Source organism: Drosophila subpulchrella, chromosome 3L, assembly GCF_014743375.2.
Source record: "Drosophila subpulchrella strain 33 F10 #4 breed RU33 chromosome 3L, RU_Dsub_v1.1 Primary Assembly, whole genome shotgun sequence".
Lineage (NCBI taxonomy): Eukaryota > Metazoa > Arthropoda > Insecta > Diptera > Drosophilidae > Drosophila > Drosophila subpulchrella.
Genome location: NC_050612.1, coordinates 27942351 through 27959661, shown reverse-complemented (window position 1 = coordinate 27959661; position 17311 = coordinate 27942351). Strand labels below are relative to the sequence as shown.

The following is a 17311-nucleotide window of genomic DNA, read 5'->3' as shown; positions in this document are numbered from 1 at the left end:
ATGGCAATGGCCATGGCGTTGGCGAGATGGGATCGGTGCCCAGTGGGCCAAGATGGTGGCAAATGGTGCACAAAATTAAAATTTTAATGGCTAGCAGCTGATGCTTGTTTGGCTTTCAGCGGAATGGGTTGAGGATGGGGAACTAGGTTGAGAATGGAGATGTGGATGCGGATGAGGATAAGGCTGAGTTGAGCCAAAGAAAAGCACGATTAAAGCCAAGTCAACGAGCAGTTCTAAAATCATTGCGGCTTGCATATGAATACGGAAAACAGCTGCATACTTCTGGGCTGTTATGGGAAGGCAGAGAGTGTTGCATACTTCCAGGCTGTGAGTAGGGGAAATTTGGTCCCTCAAATATGTTGGAAATTGCATTGCCTGCTTTTAGGATGCCACAGAAATCAAAAAAATTCCATGTCTTCTTTTTAACTCTTCCGATTTTTATAAGATTTTACAATCATACACATTAACATTTATGTGTAACGTTTTACATTAAGAAAATATTATATATTAAGAAAAATAATCAAATTTGAAATCTATTATTAAGACTTAAGTCTTCCTTAAATCCCTGAAGAGTTTACAATACTAAATCCTTTTTAATTATTTAATAAACTTTGTTGTATCTGTTTAAAATTTTTATAAAATGTAAGTCGAAATTTTTTGTTTCAAAATAACTTTATGTCATTAGTTAATGGCTAAAATGAAAAAGCTATTTTTTTAAGAAGATTTTTTAAGTAAAAACTATGTTAACAAAAGATGATATTGAAAATGCATTTACATAAAAATCAAAAATGAATGAATGTTGTTTAAAAGAAGTAAAAAATCTTACTTTGTAAACACCATTGCAGGGTATTGAAAAAAGTTGTTTACAAAATGATAAAAAAATTTGATAAAAAACGTGTTTTATATTTTGGTTGTCCCCTGAAAATTGCAGTGATAAAGAGCTCTCCGCGGCGACTAATGTTCTCATTTGGTTCTTTGTTCTCTGCCATGTGAGTGTGTGTGTGTGAGTACGTCAGTGTGCGATACACACACTCACACACTCAAGTGCCCGGTTGATTGACGCACGTAAACAATTTTTTCATTGAAAGAAGAGGCCTCAGTCAACGGCGAGCGCTGTTCGCGAGCGGAATTCCAGCTGCCGCGGAAATATATAGAACCCTACAAAAAGCGGGCAAATAAATATAATATATAAAAAAAATCGGAAACCAAACACAAATTAGCGCTATGTAAGAGTCCGAAAACGAACCGAAAATTGGACAAGTGTCGCCGTCGGTCGAATAGAATAAAATAAATTATTCGGGGCATCACAGATGCCGATGTCGCGATGACGGAGCCAATTAGTGCGGCGGTGCAGCGCAGGAGGCAGCTGCTCCACAGCGTCGAAAGTTTGCGCGGTCGTGTCCGCCAAGTGCTAAAATGTGTTATTAATCTGCATATTGAGTTTTTGGTAATTGGACGGACAAATGCCCCCGCAAAACCACCTCTCCCTATCAATTCCTGTCCCTTAAATTGTTTTTACCATGCAAGCGTAATCCACTTGGCCACAAAGTGACACATGTTTGCATTTGTTGTGGGTCAGGAGTGCTAAACACTCATCGACAGGCGGTTATATCTGCTATATCTTTTATATACGCAACCTTCTCCATCGATGTATACACATTCTCCTTCTTATCTGGTCGTTGTGCCACTTTGGTTATCTCTCCATCACTTACAAAACCTTATCACTCACTTTCTGTAAATGCTGGCTTTCACTCTAAAAATAGTCGTTCCTATTATTGGGGTTTTATAAAAAAGACTTTTTTTTAAATATATTTTTCTAAAATTAAAAATCATTTTTTACATAATTCAAAATCATGATGTTTTATATGCTTTACTGACTTAGTAAATTTTTAAAAAATACCCAAATATCCAATAAACATAAAGTATTGCCATTGAAATCTTAGGAAACCCAATTTAAAATGTACCACTGATAGCAGTAATAATCAGCCAACTAGTCGAATACGCAATTTTTAAGGTTGTTAATCCGTTAAAATATTAAATATTAAAAAATCTATTTATTTTCCTAGCATAAAACAGAACAAGTAGACAACTTATGTACCTTTAACTGACAATAACAATTATTTTCACTTGTATTATTTTATATTATTTTCAACCTCTTAACGAAAGATACAGATAGTTAAGTAAGTGATTCATTAAAACTTTTTTGCCCTCACAAAGTCAACAGATATATCCATTAACCCTTTTGGCCTTCACGAATCTTATCGCCATTTCTATTCCCATTCCACCTGTTGTTTAACAGCCTGCCCGGCAGCTCTGTTAACATCTGCGACTGCGATTTGGAACATGTTAATGCAATTATAGCCAGTTATTGGGAACAAAATGTTAGAATGTTGCGCTGGTCAAGGGGTTGAGGGTAGAGGGGAGGGAGGGGGTGGGGGAAAGGGGGGTTATTGGGGGTTGCAGTGATTACTGGCACCACTAATTAGACAATGTCGGTTCGGTCATAGGCGAACAAACGGGTTTGCAATGTATAACACAGTGATGGTTCGACAAATAGGTTCTGGTTAAATTTATATAAATAAATTGTGTCATTTATGTATATATATTATTATACATTTTTATAAATCGTTATATATATAGAACCTACAATTATATGTTCAGAGAAAGTATTACAAAATTTTAAAATCATGTTGTATTTTTACCCACTTTACTAACTTTAAGATATTCAATATTCATAAATAATATACTGTGATATATTATTTCCCTATAAGATATTTTAGCCCATCTGAATACCTGATTTTTTCTTTTGAACCTATACTTCCGCTAGTTGGTGTCTGGGGTAGACCCCACCCTTTCGAAACATGCACCCAACATGAGCTTAGTTGGTTGGGTTCCGAGGCTTTGCTAATTGGGCGCTAATAGAGACGCTAGTGACGAGGCCTGTTGGAAGATATAGTAGCTGAAATCCGAGCCGAACATCGCCGAATGAATGGCGTGAATGGGAGGGGATGGGCTGGCTGGGCGATGGATAACTCAGGCAGGGGGAAAGTAAGGCTATCAATGACCGTAACGCCGTCACTGTCATTGTGTCATCGGATACCGCAATGCAAATCGAGCAAAATAAGCGATTTCCAGCTAATCCAATTTCCACGCTCATCTCCATCACAGGTGCTCGAATCCGATGTGGCCGCTCTGCTGGATGAGGTGCGGGAATTCAACGACGACCACGAGGAGATGCGGCGTCTGGACAGGATGATCGAGGCTCTGAGGGACTACAGTGGACCCACGATATGCCACGAGTGGCCCTATCCCCTCATCTTCAAAGGCACAATCGACGAGGCGCACGTCGCACAAATACTCAATGCCAGTGAGTTGGACAAGGATCTGGAGGAGGGGCTGGTGAAGGTGTCCAACGGTAGGAACTGCCTCCAGCTGGAAACCGATTTGGTCACAACTCAAAGGCGCTCCAAAATCCTGTGGTTCTCCAGGAGGAGCAGCAGAAAACGAGCTGAGCGTTCAAAGGAACTTCATCCGATTGTATAAACGACTTCCTGAGAATATAACTAGTCCGAAATAAATGTGAACAAAACAATATACTGTAATCTGCCAATCAACGTGTGTATAAAGCCAAAGTATATAAAAAAAACTATAGGTTATAGTCCTCTTTTAATTGAAAGACCTAAAACAACTTAAAAATCAAAACCAACATTTTTATACGCCTTATAATTTACTATGGAATTATTTTACCTTGAAATTTGTGTAAGGAAAGTAAGAAAATTTTAAAATCCGATCTATACTTATAAATATTTTCATGACACATTTAAAAAAGAGAATACATTAAAGCTAAGAAAAACCAACATGTATAGGAAAGACTGCGTTAATATGTGCATTAACCTTGTATTAATTAGTTAATCATTATTGATTAAACAATAGTAGTTTCTTTTTAATATTTCACAATTAATTGTATACAAGATTTAAACAATTCCTTAATGAAAACTAACAAATTATAAAATCCGTCTTGCCTTAAAAAATATTTTACCACATTGTCTATTTAAAAAAACGATATATAATAAATGCTGATGTTACAAAATTAAATGTATCTTTTATAAAGTAGTTTTTTATTGGGATGCAATATAAGGAATTTTTCCTTTAAAAAATTATTTTAAATAGTTTTTTCTTAAAATGGTTACTCATATCGGTGAGCTGATGAAAAGCAATTCTATTGTGTAGATTTACATTTCTGGCTGGTTCATTCACTGCGGTCGCTTGTAACGACTACATTTCGATATTGGGCTCCACCGCAGTCATCTTGCATTCATGATATTTGCGGTGGAGCTATGCATTGATTTTGACAGAGAGCACAGCGTGCCGTGGAAATTCCAACTGGATGTGACACTCGGGGGATTCCCCGCTCCAAAATTACATTTTCGAATGGTCAGCCGCAACAAGTTACCGCACCTAATTAAAACGATTTCACACGCAGCTCCTTAAAGGCTCGAAAGCAAAAGTGTAAACAACAAGTGCCTTTATTTGATGTTTTTGCACTCTTTGCTGGCGTTGCTTTATTAATTATAAATAAAACCAGAAAAGACAGCTCCAGAAACAATAATAAAACGCGTTTCGCCTGCCTTGGACAAATGTGTGCGTATGTGGGTAAATTATTCATAACGGTATTATCAGCTTTTCTGCGCTCTGCAGGCTGATTAAATTGCTCGACCATCGCTGGGAAAAGTCCAAGGATGCGAGGTCGGTGGGTGGTGGGCCGTGGGTGGTGAAGGTTTTGGGATGGATGAAAGTGGCGGCCAGTTGCCGAGCTTATCGTGAGACCCTGGGATCCACAGTGGAGGTGAGAATACTAGAATTAGTCCCAAAAATACCTAAGGTTTTGATAATACCTCTTGCTTGCAAAGAAAAAAATATTCTATTACAATACCTCCTTAAAAGCATAAATTAATGTTGTTTCTAACGTAAAAATAATGTAAAAACATCAGAACCTTTTTTAAGTATCCAAAGAAAAACTTTCTTTAATTCCCATTAAGTTTTTTAATCTAAGATTCACAAATATTTAAACTTAATAAAAGAAATTTACAATTATTTTACGAATAAATAGAAGTATTTTATAATAGTTTTTCAATTCCGAGGAATAGTCCCATTTCTTATGCATGTAATTTATATTTTTCTTAATGATACAAGAGTGATTAAAGCAAGCCCTAGTTGTTTTTATAAAAAATTCTGTAATGCTTGAAAGCTTACAAGAATGATACTTAAACCGAAATCTATAGGATCAAGGTTCTGAATAAATTGAGTGGTTTTTAAAAAATAGTTCTGAGGTAGGTATATGTTATTTGAGTACTACAGTATAGATATTATTTGTATGTCCCCGATTGTACCTAATAAGCGAGGTGTCCGTTTCTGTGTGGGTGTCCGTAAGCTGGCGTTCTTTGTCTCTGTGTTGTGCGCGCAATTTATCAACTCGCCCGACTATCTGTCCCGCCGCGACCTTTCCCGTCCCTGTCCCAGGTCCTTCGTCTGACCCATTCAGCCTGTGGTCAGGGACAATTGCAGCAGAGCACTGTAATTATTAAAAAGTAAATAACAACAGCCACCGCACAGCGACAGCAGCAACAATCGCGATAATGAGCGCAAGTGCAACAATGCACTAAAAAGAAAGCAATCCGAAATAATTGCCAGTAAATACATTTTTAATAGCTCGCAAATTGAAGCCGAATGAAGTTATTAAAGTAATCTTGATTAACTAAATAGTGTTTTGATGCCAATTAATTTTGATCAACAAGAATAACTAATTAGAACATAATGATCTGAATTAAACAAATTAAAATGATATATCTAATCCTTATATTTTAAATCATTCTTCTTTTAAACTTCATTCTTTTTTAATAGAATTTAATCTGAAACCCTAATTGACTTGGATTTTTCTCAGTGCTGCCCAGTGAAAACAAGAGTGAAAATGTTGCAGAAGACTGACGCAGAGACAAAGGGAAGGCCAAAGGTTGAACTCTACGCTATCGAGCGCTGCGCCCCGTCCGATTCCCACTGCACTCCTTATCTAGAACAGCAAGGGGACAGTGAGCGCGGACATTTTCCATTTACGCCACGCGAAAGCCTGCAAAATTAATGGCCAACAAGGATGTCAATGGCAGCTGAAGCGGGCCAAAAGCTGGAGCAGCCACCGCAGCGTCGGTAAATAGCGCTCGGGCTAACAGTCAGCGCAGCGGGACGGACGGGACATCAATGTAAACAAAGCCCCCAGTGCAACAGGAATCGGAAATCGCAGCATGCAACAGCTTTGATAAAACTTACAAAAGGCTGAATTTTTCGAATTTTTCATGAAATTTCGAGCGATCATAATAACAGCTTGTTAAACGCTGCTTAAACCTTACTTTTATGGCGGGGATAATGGACTGGTTAAATACATTTTCAATCTTAATTTAAATCCAGACCTGTACGCTTCAAATCTTTTCAGAATCTTAAAATTATTTTGGACCTCATGCCGTATGAGTAATCTAGTTGGTAGGCTTTCAGAACTTATGGCAACACGTCGTATGATTAATTTTGCGACAGATGGTAAAAGTGGGTAATTTATTTATTAAGTCCAAAGAAAATTTTGGATTTATATATAAATGTATAGTTTATAGTTTAAGTACTTCATGTATATTCTTAAAGGACCTCCCACACTTTCCGCGGAAAGTTCACCCCCACTTGTTGCCTCCTGCGAAAAAGTTCAATGCCCGGCGACGAGACTAATAACTGGAATCAAGTGTGCTGGCAGGTGAAAATCGGGGGAGCAGGTAAAAGGAGCTCTTGCACCTGGCTCCAGTGCCAATCAACGGCTCAGTTATTGTCCGTTCGCCAGGTGGCAGAAGGAGCCTTTCTTTCCGGCGAAGCTCAGCTCATAAATGCCAACGCACGCACACTCTCCGCTTTTCGTTGCCGCCGCCGACTGGCATCAATTAAATTCGAATTGTTGCAGTGTCTTCGATTGAGTAGTCCGTCTCTTTCGCACTCACTGTACAACCGCCCTGACAGGGGGCAATTTGCCAGGCGACGAATATCCCTCTTTGCGTCTCTCTCTTTTCCTCCTTAATTGCTTAGGTGTGTGTGCACTCAGAAAAAATTTATCAATTGAAAAAAAAATGTAATTGCAGTTATCTGTTATTTTATAATTATTACTACTCAGAATTAAAAATATTCTTACAAAAATCTATCACATATTTACAGTGAACACATATAACATCAAAATATTTAAAACTTTAAGGTCTTTTTAATTTAAGATCGCTTTAATCTAGGATACTTTCCTTAAGGGATTCATTCGATCAATGCTAATCCCATTGATTAATAATTTTATAATATTAAAAATACTATGTTTTCCAGATAACTATTTGTACATAAATGTTAATAATATATTTGTTTAAAATACTTTTTGCTTTGAAAGCATCTGAATAATAATTTTAATAATAATAATAAAAATGCTTAATGTTTTTTGACTAAAAAGTCAGTCCCCTTTTGTTTTAGTGTAACCTGTCTGTGTCTCTCCTGCGGTTGGCGCTTAACTTTTGCATATTTCACAACAACATTACGGCAAGAACAACGAGAGCAGCTCAGCAGGCACGTGAATCCATTACGATGGCAGGCAATTATGTGCGTGTTTCTTCCGCTCCGCCCCACTGTCTCTTTGGGCCCGACCCACTGTCTTTGCCTGATAGTTGGGGCCATACCATACGCAAATCAAAACAGTTTCCACCAGCAACAACACAGCCAGCCAGCCATCCAGCCACTGCAATAACACCAACAGCAGCTATGAAAAGCCACGAAATGGGTTTTTAATGCAAACGACTTTCCCTCCAATTGCACACGGCCAAGGTGAATGCTGAGGGCGCTAGCCGATGAAAGCCGGGAAAAGTGTGGCCCAGACCACGAAAGGAAATTACAAGGCTTATGGGCAATCTTTGGGTCAGAGCTGCAAACGATTTTTCAGAGGAATGATCAGCTTTTAAGAAGATAGGATTCCTTTCGTTTATCAAACAGAAAAAGTGATAATTAAAATCTTTAAGGTCCTTATAAGATCCATAAATCCTGTTACTTCGATATTAAGGTTAAGGTTTTCACATTCATTTAGGTAATTCTCCAAAGATAATACTAGAAAATAGTATCATACCCTTTAAGGTATTATATTTAACTGAATCTATATAATCGTTCTCAGAAGTGTGTAATACCAAATGATTCTAGAATACTTATCACTTTAATACTTTAATTCTACTCATATTCATGTATTTTTTGACATCATGGCTTTAAATGGCAATCTTTATAAAAATCCATTAGTAAAGGATTTAAATTCTGAAAATTAGAGTTCTATACCCATATTTATAATTCTGAAAATTAGAGTTTGGTAACCTTATTTATAAGGCCTGAAACCATCCAGGTGACTATAAAATGTTTACTTTCTTTAGTAAACAGATAACAGACCCTAAATAACACATGGTTAATACAGAAAATCGTATAACTTATGAGTTCTGAGATCCCAGTCCCCATGGACTCCTCGGGGTGCGGTGTACCGCCATTTTGCGCAGATATCCAATGTTTTGGTATGTTTAGAAGCGCAGGCCGTGGCAGCAACAAGCCGAATGTTCTGCAGGTTGTCTGCCCGCCTGTCGCTCCACCTTTCCGACTGTCAGTCAGTTGGCCAGGTGGGTCGACAGTCGGCGGCCTGGCTGTTTGGGCCTCGAATTGCCCCAAAAGAGCTTTAAATAAACAAACTAATAACGCAAATCACGAGGGTGCGAGCGAGGCAGAGAGAGAGAGAAAGAGAGAGAGCGGAATAGGGACAGCAACTGTCTTCCAAATGCACCGCATATATTCTATGGCAACCGCGCCAAGCCAAAATCGTGAATGTATAACCCGAATAAACAAACTAATAAAACGGGCCCACATGCCCGAGCCATCGAGTCCACGAATCCTGGCTCAGAGCTGCCACGGAGGCGACCAACAGCACTCGAGGAGCACACAAATAGCACACTTGTATCTACATATCTATATATCTATACCTACTATACCCCGAAAGACTGAACACCAAACAATCGACAAAAAAAATCACCAAAAATCGACGAGAACTGAAGGGAAAAGCAGCTCAAGTGGAGCAGTCGCTCCCAATTCCATTCGCCGCACACCCACTGTATCTATTTGTGTGTCCCCAAAAAAGAACCAAACTAATCCATAATCCGACCGACCAGAGAGCTGAATGCAATTGCAAATTAGATAACCAGGACTGGTTACTCGTACTTTCGGGGATTTATCATAAAACTGGGTGAGCAAGTTTCAATTACTGCAGTTGTAATTATAAAGTGTAGTTCTTATTTGACTTGAAGTTGAATGCATGTTATGGGATTACTTGAGGAAATAATGGTTTACTCTCTTGTTGTACTGAGGTGATAAAGAAAAACCGTCATTTTATCAGTACAGTGTATCATAAACTTGAAAATCCAGAAAATGTAATACCACTTAGATTTCTTTTTTGGATTTTAAATTGAAATATTTATATGTGACCATGAGTTAATATCTTTTCCACTTCCTTAATATAAGTTTAAGTGAAGATATACCCTTTAAGAAAGGAGTATTTGTAAATCATTAAACTTAAATCATCATTAACTTGTGGTAGTTAGATTAGTCTTTGTTTAACTATGGTTGTTCATTTACCCATTAACTAATATTCAATATTCAATTCTTTCAGGACCTGCATATTATGCAACGGAAATAGAGGACTCCCCAGCGAACATCCCAGATCCCCCTAACCATGTCCGAAGCTCTCCAGGAGTCGCTCGCCCGCATCGAACTATTATGAAACTCGAAGGTGGAAGGTGCCACACGCACGGCAACGGGCCTGGGCCAGGTGCAGGGTCAGGGGCAGGTTCAGGTGCCAGTTCAGGCGGCGGTTCAGGTGCCAGTCCAGGTGCAAGGACAAGGACAAGTGCCACCAAGGGCGACACCGGCGACGGCGGCGGCAACCCATGCCAGGCGCCGCCAGCTGATTTCCATGGCCAAGTGCCGCAGTCGCTCCATACTCAACGATGAAGCCCCCACGCCGGAGGCATCCTGCCCTGCTCCTGCTCCTGCTCCAGCTCCTGCGAATCCCTCGCCGCAACCCCAACTGCAACAACAACAACAACAACAGAACTACTTACCTCAAACATCTTTGCTGAAAATCGAACCGTTCGTTCCTAGTTTTAATCAAAGACTACGCCGGCGTCCTATTGGTCGCTCCCATAGCACCTTAAGCCACAACGTCATCCCAAAGCGACCAGTGCAGCAGCAGCAGCAACAGCAAATCCAGCAGCAATCGGAGCTCCAAGTTGGCCAGCAGCAACATTTAAAGCGGAGCTATGCTGCAGCAGCCCAAATCCGTCAGCAGCAGCAGCAACAGCAGCGGAATCTTCCACGAGGCGTGGGCATCCAGCGCCAGCGCTCCAAGTCGACCTCCTCCTCGGCGGCCTCCAACAGCTGTCGACCTGCCACGGCGGCTGTTACCCCAAATACTCTGGTGGGCAGCTCGGGCGGAACTCTGGTGAGCGGAGCCATCGTCACGCCGCAGCCAAATGGCATCTGCCGCATCCAGAGGCTGCCCAAGGAGCGCGAGGAGTTGCCCGATCGCATCAACTACGACAAGAGGGGGCTCACGGCCATACCCATCTTCGAGCAGGAGCCCAATCTTCGACTGCTGTCGCTGCAGCACAACCTGATCAATACCTTCCACATACCCAAGGAGCTGCCACCGCCGCCGCCACCAGTGCCTCCTCCACCCATCGCCACTCCGCGGGAGAGCAACAACAATAAGCTGGGTGGTTTGTATCCTGGAATCATAACATTAAGATTTCAGTCGAGGGATAACCTTCTTTTCTCACCTAGAATACAGTAACGGTAATGGAACCAAGGAAGGAGGACGCTCTGGCCTGCGTGGCCATCATCCAGGCAGACTCACCCGTGCCATGACCAATGCAGGCGGTAATTCCCATCGCCTGTCGCCCAAATCCGGTGGGAGTCCGGGATCCGGCAGTCCACTGACCACCCAGGCACTGGCCATCAACGGAGGAACCGCCGCCGGACGCTCCAAGTTGGCCAAAAGGGGCTACAACTACGGACAGGCACAGCTGACGCCTCCACCTGCGCTGCGCATGCGCTATGGACTGGAGAAGTCCAAGAGCTTTGTGAGCAGCAGCCTGCAGGCCATGAAGCATCAACAGCAGCTCATCCAAAGGCGGGCCTTTCTCAAGGCCACCCGAGGCGGAGGAGTGGGCTTGGCGGCGGGCAGCAATCTTCTCCAGAGTTGCGATGAGGGCAGTGCCCTGCACAGCAGCAATCTCTCTCTGTGCGGCGGATGTGGGGAAGAGGAGGATTCGCCCAGTGTGATGACCTCCATTTCCGCCCTGGAGCAGCTGAGCATCAAGAACAAGCAGTTGAGTCTAAGTGCCAGCTATGGGAACATCTTCCAGCAGCTCGTTTTCCTGGATCTCTATGACAACCAGATCGAGAGGATAGCCAATCTGGATGGACTACCATCGCTTTCGGTGCTGCTGCTGGGCAAGAACAGGATTACGGACATTGGTGGACTGTCCTCGCTGAAGGATTCCCTCAGAGTGCTGGATCTTCATGGCAACAAACTCACCAGTCTGGGCAATCGCATCAACTGCCTGCAGCAACTAAAGTCTCTCAATCTGGCGGGGAATCAAATACGTCAGATAAACCAGCAGGATTTCCTGGGACTGCGATGTCTCAGGGAGCTGAACCTGAAGCGGAACAAACTCCGGCGAATCAATGGCTTCCAGCACTTGGTGGCTCTGGAGAGGCTCTGGTTGTGCCACAACGATCTGCACAGAGTGGACGACATGGCCAGTATAGCGAGGGCCACTCGCCTCCTGGAGGTTACAATCGAGAATAATCCCGTATCCCTGGCCGGCGACTGTGTTTCCTTCCTGGTCTCATACCTCCCGCTGCTACAGACGCTCAGCCAGATGCCCATCACGGAGCAGGTGCGTCGGGCGGCTCTGGCTTGGCGACAGCACAAGGAACAGGCCCAAGCTGCTCCGGGAAGCTCCGAAGCTTATCATAGCATCCGGCGAGAAGAGGTGATATCCAATGCCAGGACCAACTGGGAACTGCTGCGATCCCAACAAACGGTGGTGGGTCGTCCCAAGAGCCGGCTCACCAGCGAGTTGGCCAAGATCAATGAGTCCAACGAAGGTCCAACAGCCGAGGAGGCGGAAACCGAGTCCGAGGAGTCGCATCAGCCCAAGGAATTGATAGACGAACTGCAGGCACTGATTAAACTGCCGCCAATAGCCAAGAATTTAAGGAATCCGCAGGAGGAGGATTGCGCCTCCTCGGAGGCCTCTAGCCTGGGACCCAATGTGGACTCCTGCTCCAGTTGTTATAGCTCGGACAATGAGGATGGTGGCTCCAAAATTAAACCACAGACGCCGCAGATTGATGAAAACTGCAATAAAGTGGGTTTGGCGGATAGGGCACCACCATCACCACTTCCAGCTGCAAGTCAATCTCCTGAAGTGATGAAAGTAGCACCTCCAACTCCAGTGGCTTCTTCACCTTCGCCACCTGCCTTGACCTTGACTCCGCCGGCTGCTCCTGGAACTCCAGTGCCTGGGGGCACGACTACACCTCCTCCAGCTGCCATAACTGCTACCTTGCCTGTGCCCACTACTGCATCCTCAAATACAAGTCGCCCGACGAGCAGCAAACAGCGTTCCCGTCATGCGCCCATCACTCAACTGGGTTTGCAGATCAACCAGAGAGCAGGTGCATCCTCCAAGCGGTACATGGCGGGTAGTCTGGTGCGGGCACAAACCGTGAGCAGCAGCACCAGTAACAGCAGCAGCTCCAATAGCATTGGTCGCGGTAAGGCCACCAACAATGGATTAACTTTGGTGGCCACTCAAACGAAGGCGGCAACGAACAATACTTCCGGTCAATCTTCAGCAGGAGCGGGAGGAGGCACAGGTGTAGCCACAACTGGAGCAGCAGCTGCAGGGACAACAGCCACTCCCAATGCCGCCATCACAGTGTCCAAGCCAAGCGCCGCTGAACGGGAGAGAGAGCAAGGTGGCGATTACCTGATTGAGATTTGTGGAAGGTACCTTAACATCTATGGCCAGGGAGCTCTCCGTTTCATCGACAAGCAGTGGAACCCGGCCAAGGCCAATGATGTCCACACGCTGAACTTCAGCTACATAAACTTCAACAGCATCGTCTGTGTGCTGGGCAGGATCAAGGTGCGATTTCCACACGCCGAGCACTATGTTTTCCGGGAAACAAACATCTCCTGCTTAGGTCAACTCAATGGACTGGCCGAGCTCCAGGGCCTGAGCAGTTTACTCATCGATGCCGAGGGCAATGGCATCACCCTGAAGGAATCCTGGCGAGCGTACGCCATCTACAGGCTGTCTCACTGGGGATTGAAGCAGCTGAATGGCCAGGAGGTAACCGAGGCTGAAGTGGAAGCTGCCAATGCCATGTACGTTGGACTTTCGGACCTGGTGCTGTGGTCTATGCCGGAGGTGATGCTGCAGCCGCTTTTGGCCAGACTGCGACTGGATGAGACCTGCACGGCCAGCAAGTTGTCTCCCAAAGAGTGGCTCCTGCGGCCGGACAACAAATCCCTGCGACTCGTGGTGGGAAAAGAGGCGCTCCAGTGGAAGAAGAATGCTGGAGGAGCCGGGAATGGAGCAGGAACTGCCACCTCCATGAATCTGAATCCAGCGACGGAAGCGGGAAGCACTGCCATGGCGCCCAGTGCCCGAGATCGAGGTCGTCAGCACTTTGCCCTGCTGCTGGAAAACACCTGCAACGCCGTGGAGAAACTGCACAAACTGGAAACGCTGTGGCCCAGCATGCTCCTCGACATCGTCCGGAATACGCTGCTGGATTACGCCCAGTTGGATGTGTACCTGCGGAATCTCATGTGCGAGCTGATGAAGTGAGGTGCCGATCCAGCGAGAGAATGACAAACGAGAACTTATTAGTCGAACTGGCTTTTAGATAGAGGCGCACAGATAGAGCAACCATTATATTCCTATGATCCTAGGCATTTACCAATCCTGTAAAGCAGCTGCTTACAACTAGTCCAATTTTTATAAATATTTAACATTAAACATGATTAAAAGGTACCAATCTAGGATGACGTCTTTCTGGCCAACACGGGAAATGCATTTGGGCGGGTTGAACCCGCTCTCCTCCGTATTCCGTTCGGCTTAAGCACTATGATCAGAGTGGGTCCATTGACACAGTTTTGGTCTGGTATTACTTCTAATGCTGCATTCTTAAGTATGAATCCTACGCCCGGGGCTGAGCCTCCGCATCATCGCTGCTCGCCGGCTTTTGTGTCTTTTGCGCCTTATCCACATAGATGTTTAGGATAGCCTCAATGCCGGGGTAGAGCACAAAGTTGGTGTTTCGTATTTTCTTGTCGATGAGGTATGATGTCACCGATTCCGTGTTGAAGGCAATGTCCAGGGCATCGCTGTGCGTCACCTTATCCAAGTGCGTGCGCTGGACTTTGATCACACAATTCTCAAATCCATTTACTTTGATGCTAAGATCCAGATTGTAGGCAGCATCGATGTCCGGCCAGCGTTGGGCCAACACATCCTCGCTCCACTGCAGCTCATGACTGGCGGGATTCAATCTGCCAGGTATGGCCACGAACTTCGACCACAGTTCGGAGGCGAAGTGCGGAGCCATGGGTGCGAGCATGATGATCTGGGCGGCCAGAGCCCGCTCAAATTGCTTTCCATGTCGCAGGACATGCTTTGGTGTGCGCTGTAAGATATTAAGGTTAGCAAGGATCGGAAAAGGAGTTTAGTTTAAGGACTCACCCTCAAAGAATTCGTCAGACCCTGCATCTTGGAGATAGCCACACTGAGTTGATGTGCATGGCGGTAGTTAAAGGTGGCTCCTTTCACATAGAAGTTTCGGGCATCGAACAGCTTGGCATCTTCTGCCAGGAACTCTTCGCTGGTGGCCACAACCTCTGAGGGAGTTTGATCCTCGCGAGCCTCTTGGAAATCCTGCAGGGTCAGCCAAAGACGCTTCTGCCAGTTTAGGATGCCGGGAAATGCTGTCAAATATATTATAATATCAAATAAGTTCAATTATATACCAGTTAATGCTCACTTGCGCTGGACCAGTTGCGATGCGAGGTGGGCGCCACGTCGGCCAGGATGATCAGTCTCGTTGTGTCCGTTCCGTATTCATTGAACATATCACTGGGCTCCACGCCATTCAGCTTTGACTTGGACATCTTTTCCCAGGTCATGACCACGGGCTCTTTGGTTTCCTTAAGCACCGCCTGGTTCTTCTTGGCGTTCACAATCTCCACTTCCGATTCGGGTACATAACGTCCGCTGCCCTTCACCCGGAAGGAGCGTCCCATGACCATGCCCTGAACCAGCAGGCGGGAGAAGGGTTCACTGGTGGGCGAGAGACCGCAGCTGTGCAGGAAGTGGTTCATGAAACGGGCATAATAGAGATGCAGCACGGCGTGCTCCTTTCCCCCGATGTACAGATCCACGGGCATAAACTTGTTGGCCAACATGGGATCAAAAATGTGCTCTGAGTTTTGGGCATCCAAGTAACGCAAATAGTACCAGGAGCTGTCCACAAATGTGTCCATTGTATCCGTCTCCCTTCGCGCATCCTTGTCTCCGCACTTGGGGCATTCACAAAGGAATGCTTCCTTGGGGGAATCCTTAGGCGGCAGAGACACTGGCAGCTGCTCTTCTGGTACTGGCACTGCTCCGCACTTTTGACAGTGCACAATGGGAATGGGAGTGCCCCAGTAGCGCTGGCGTGAGATCAACCAATCCTGCAGCTTCGAGGACACCCGATAGCCGCCCACATTGAGCCGAGTGGCTGCCTGGAGCACCTCCTTTCTCAACAGCTCCCAGTTGGCCGGACTCAAGCTGACCTCCTCCTTGCCAGAGGAAGTAAACGCCAGCCCGTATGACTCCCACAGATCCTTATCCTCGTCGCGGAAGCTGGGCGCTGCCAGGTAAACATCGCACTTCGGCGGGAAGGTCACTTCGTCGCCAAAGACTACGGGCATTGTGGTGCCCGCAAAGGGATTCTCCGCGCTGAGGCTGGATGCATCTTCTAGCTTCGCCAGGTGATGATTATTGCGAAGCACAAGGAAGGCATGGGGATCCTTCAAATGCTCCGGATGAGCAGTCCACACTCGTAACAATCCAGAGGCGGAGGTGAGTAGGTTGAAGGCGTAGCCATCGCATTCACCAATCCAGTGGCGCTGCAGGTTGATGATATCCCTCCAATCCCGCAGCGTGGGATCCTCCAGGCCATCCAGCAACTGCTTGGCATACGCACTCGTCCGTATGAACCACTGCCTGAGGAGTTTCTTCTCCACCTTGGCACCCGACCGCCACGAGCAGCCATTGGCGTCAACCTGCTCGTCGGCGAGTACTGTCTTGTCCACCGGATCCCAGTTGACCAGGGCTTCGTTCTGGTAGGCCAATCCATGGCGATGCAGCATAAGGAACAGGTTCTGCGTCCACTTGTAGTACTGCGGACTGCAGGTGGACAGCTCGTGGTTCCAGTCGAAGGAGCAGCCGAGTCGCTTGAGTTGATCCTTCATCTGTGCGATGTTTTGCTCTGTCCAGGATGCGGGCTCCACTCCCCGCTGATTGGCGGCATTCTCGGCGGGCAGACCAAAGGAATCCCAGCCCATTGGCTGGAACACATTCTTGCCGCACATCCGCTGGAAGCGAGCCACCGAATCGGCGATGGTGTAGACGCGCACATGGCCCATGTGCAGATTGCCCGAGGGGTACGGGAACATGGAGAGCACGTAGTACTTGTCCTGCGATTCCTTGGGGTTGAACTGCCCACCACTGAGCTGCTCCCGCCAGTGAGTCTCAATCCGGTGCTTGACATCGTTAGTTAACTCGGGATTCTGCAATAATTCAATGGTTTTAGTGGAATTTTAAGGCTATTTATGTACCCACCTCATTTCCCGTGCAGCTTTGGGTGAGCAATCGCCTCCAACTGCTCCAATACGCTCCTCTCCAAGGGCGTCTAGTTCTCAGCGCTTGCATTTTCCCGGCTTTAATTGAATAAATTGCACATTTCACAATTATTAAATAACCAATTCGTAAAAACCCACTGCACTCTACAGTCGAACAGCTGATTGGGTGAAAAGCGTTGCCACATCGCTCATTCGGTTATTATTTGCTCTGAGAATTTTTGGCGGGAAGCATTCCCGACGTACTGGCAGCCC

The 17311-nt window shown here is 45.4% G+C and overlaps 3 protein-coding genes across 3 annotated transcripts; 2 read left to right on the top strand and 1 right to left on the bottom strand.

The window, feature by feature from the left end:
• The first annotated feature begins 1110 nt into the window (after positions 1-1110).
• Positions 1111-4069, top strand: LOC119553341. Its single transcript, XM_037863676.1, has 2 exons — positions 1111-1447; positions 3169-4069. The coding sequence occupies exons 1-2, from the start codon at positions 1325-1327 to the stop codon at positions 3541-3543; spliced, it is 498 nt and encodes a 165-aa protein (XP_037719604.1). The 5' UTR covers positions 1111-1324; the 3' UTR covers positions 3544-4069.
• Positions 4070-10048: 5979 nt separating this feature from the next.
• Positions 10049-14080, top strand: LOC119553342. The gene is made up of 2 exons (XM_037863677.1): positions 10049-10853; positions 10918-14080. Exons 1-2 carry the CDS (start codon positions 10049-10051, stop codon positions 14001-14003), a joined length of 3891 nt encoding a protein of 1296 aa, XP_037719605.1. The 3' UTR covers positions 14004-14080.
• Positions 14056-17211, bottom strand: LOC119553340 (probable leucine--tRNA ligase, mitochondrial). Its single transcript, XM_037863675.1, has 4 exons — positions 17040-17211; positions 15196-16987; positions 14898-15139; positions 14056-14841 (listed from the first exon to the last, which is right to left on the bottom strand). Exons 1-4 carry the CDS (start codon positions 17127-17129, stop codon positions 14356-14358), a joined length of 2610 nt encoding a protein of 869 aa, XP_037719603.1. The 5' UTR covers positions 17130-17211; the 3' UTR covers positions 14056-14355.
• Between the last annotated feature and the right edge of the window lie 100 nt (positions 17212-17311).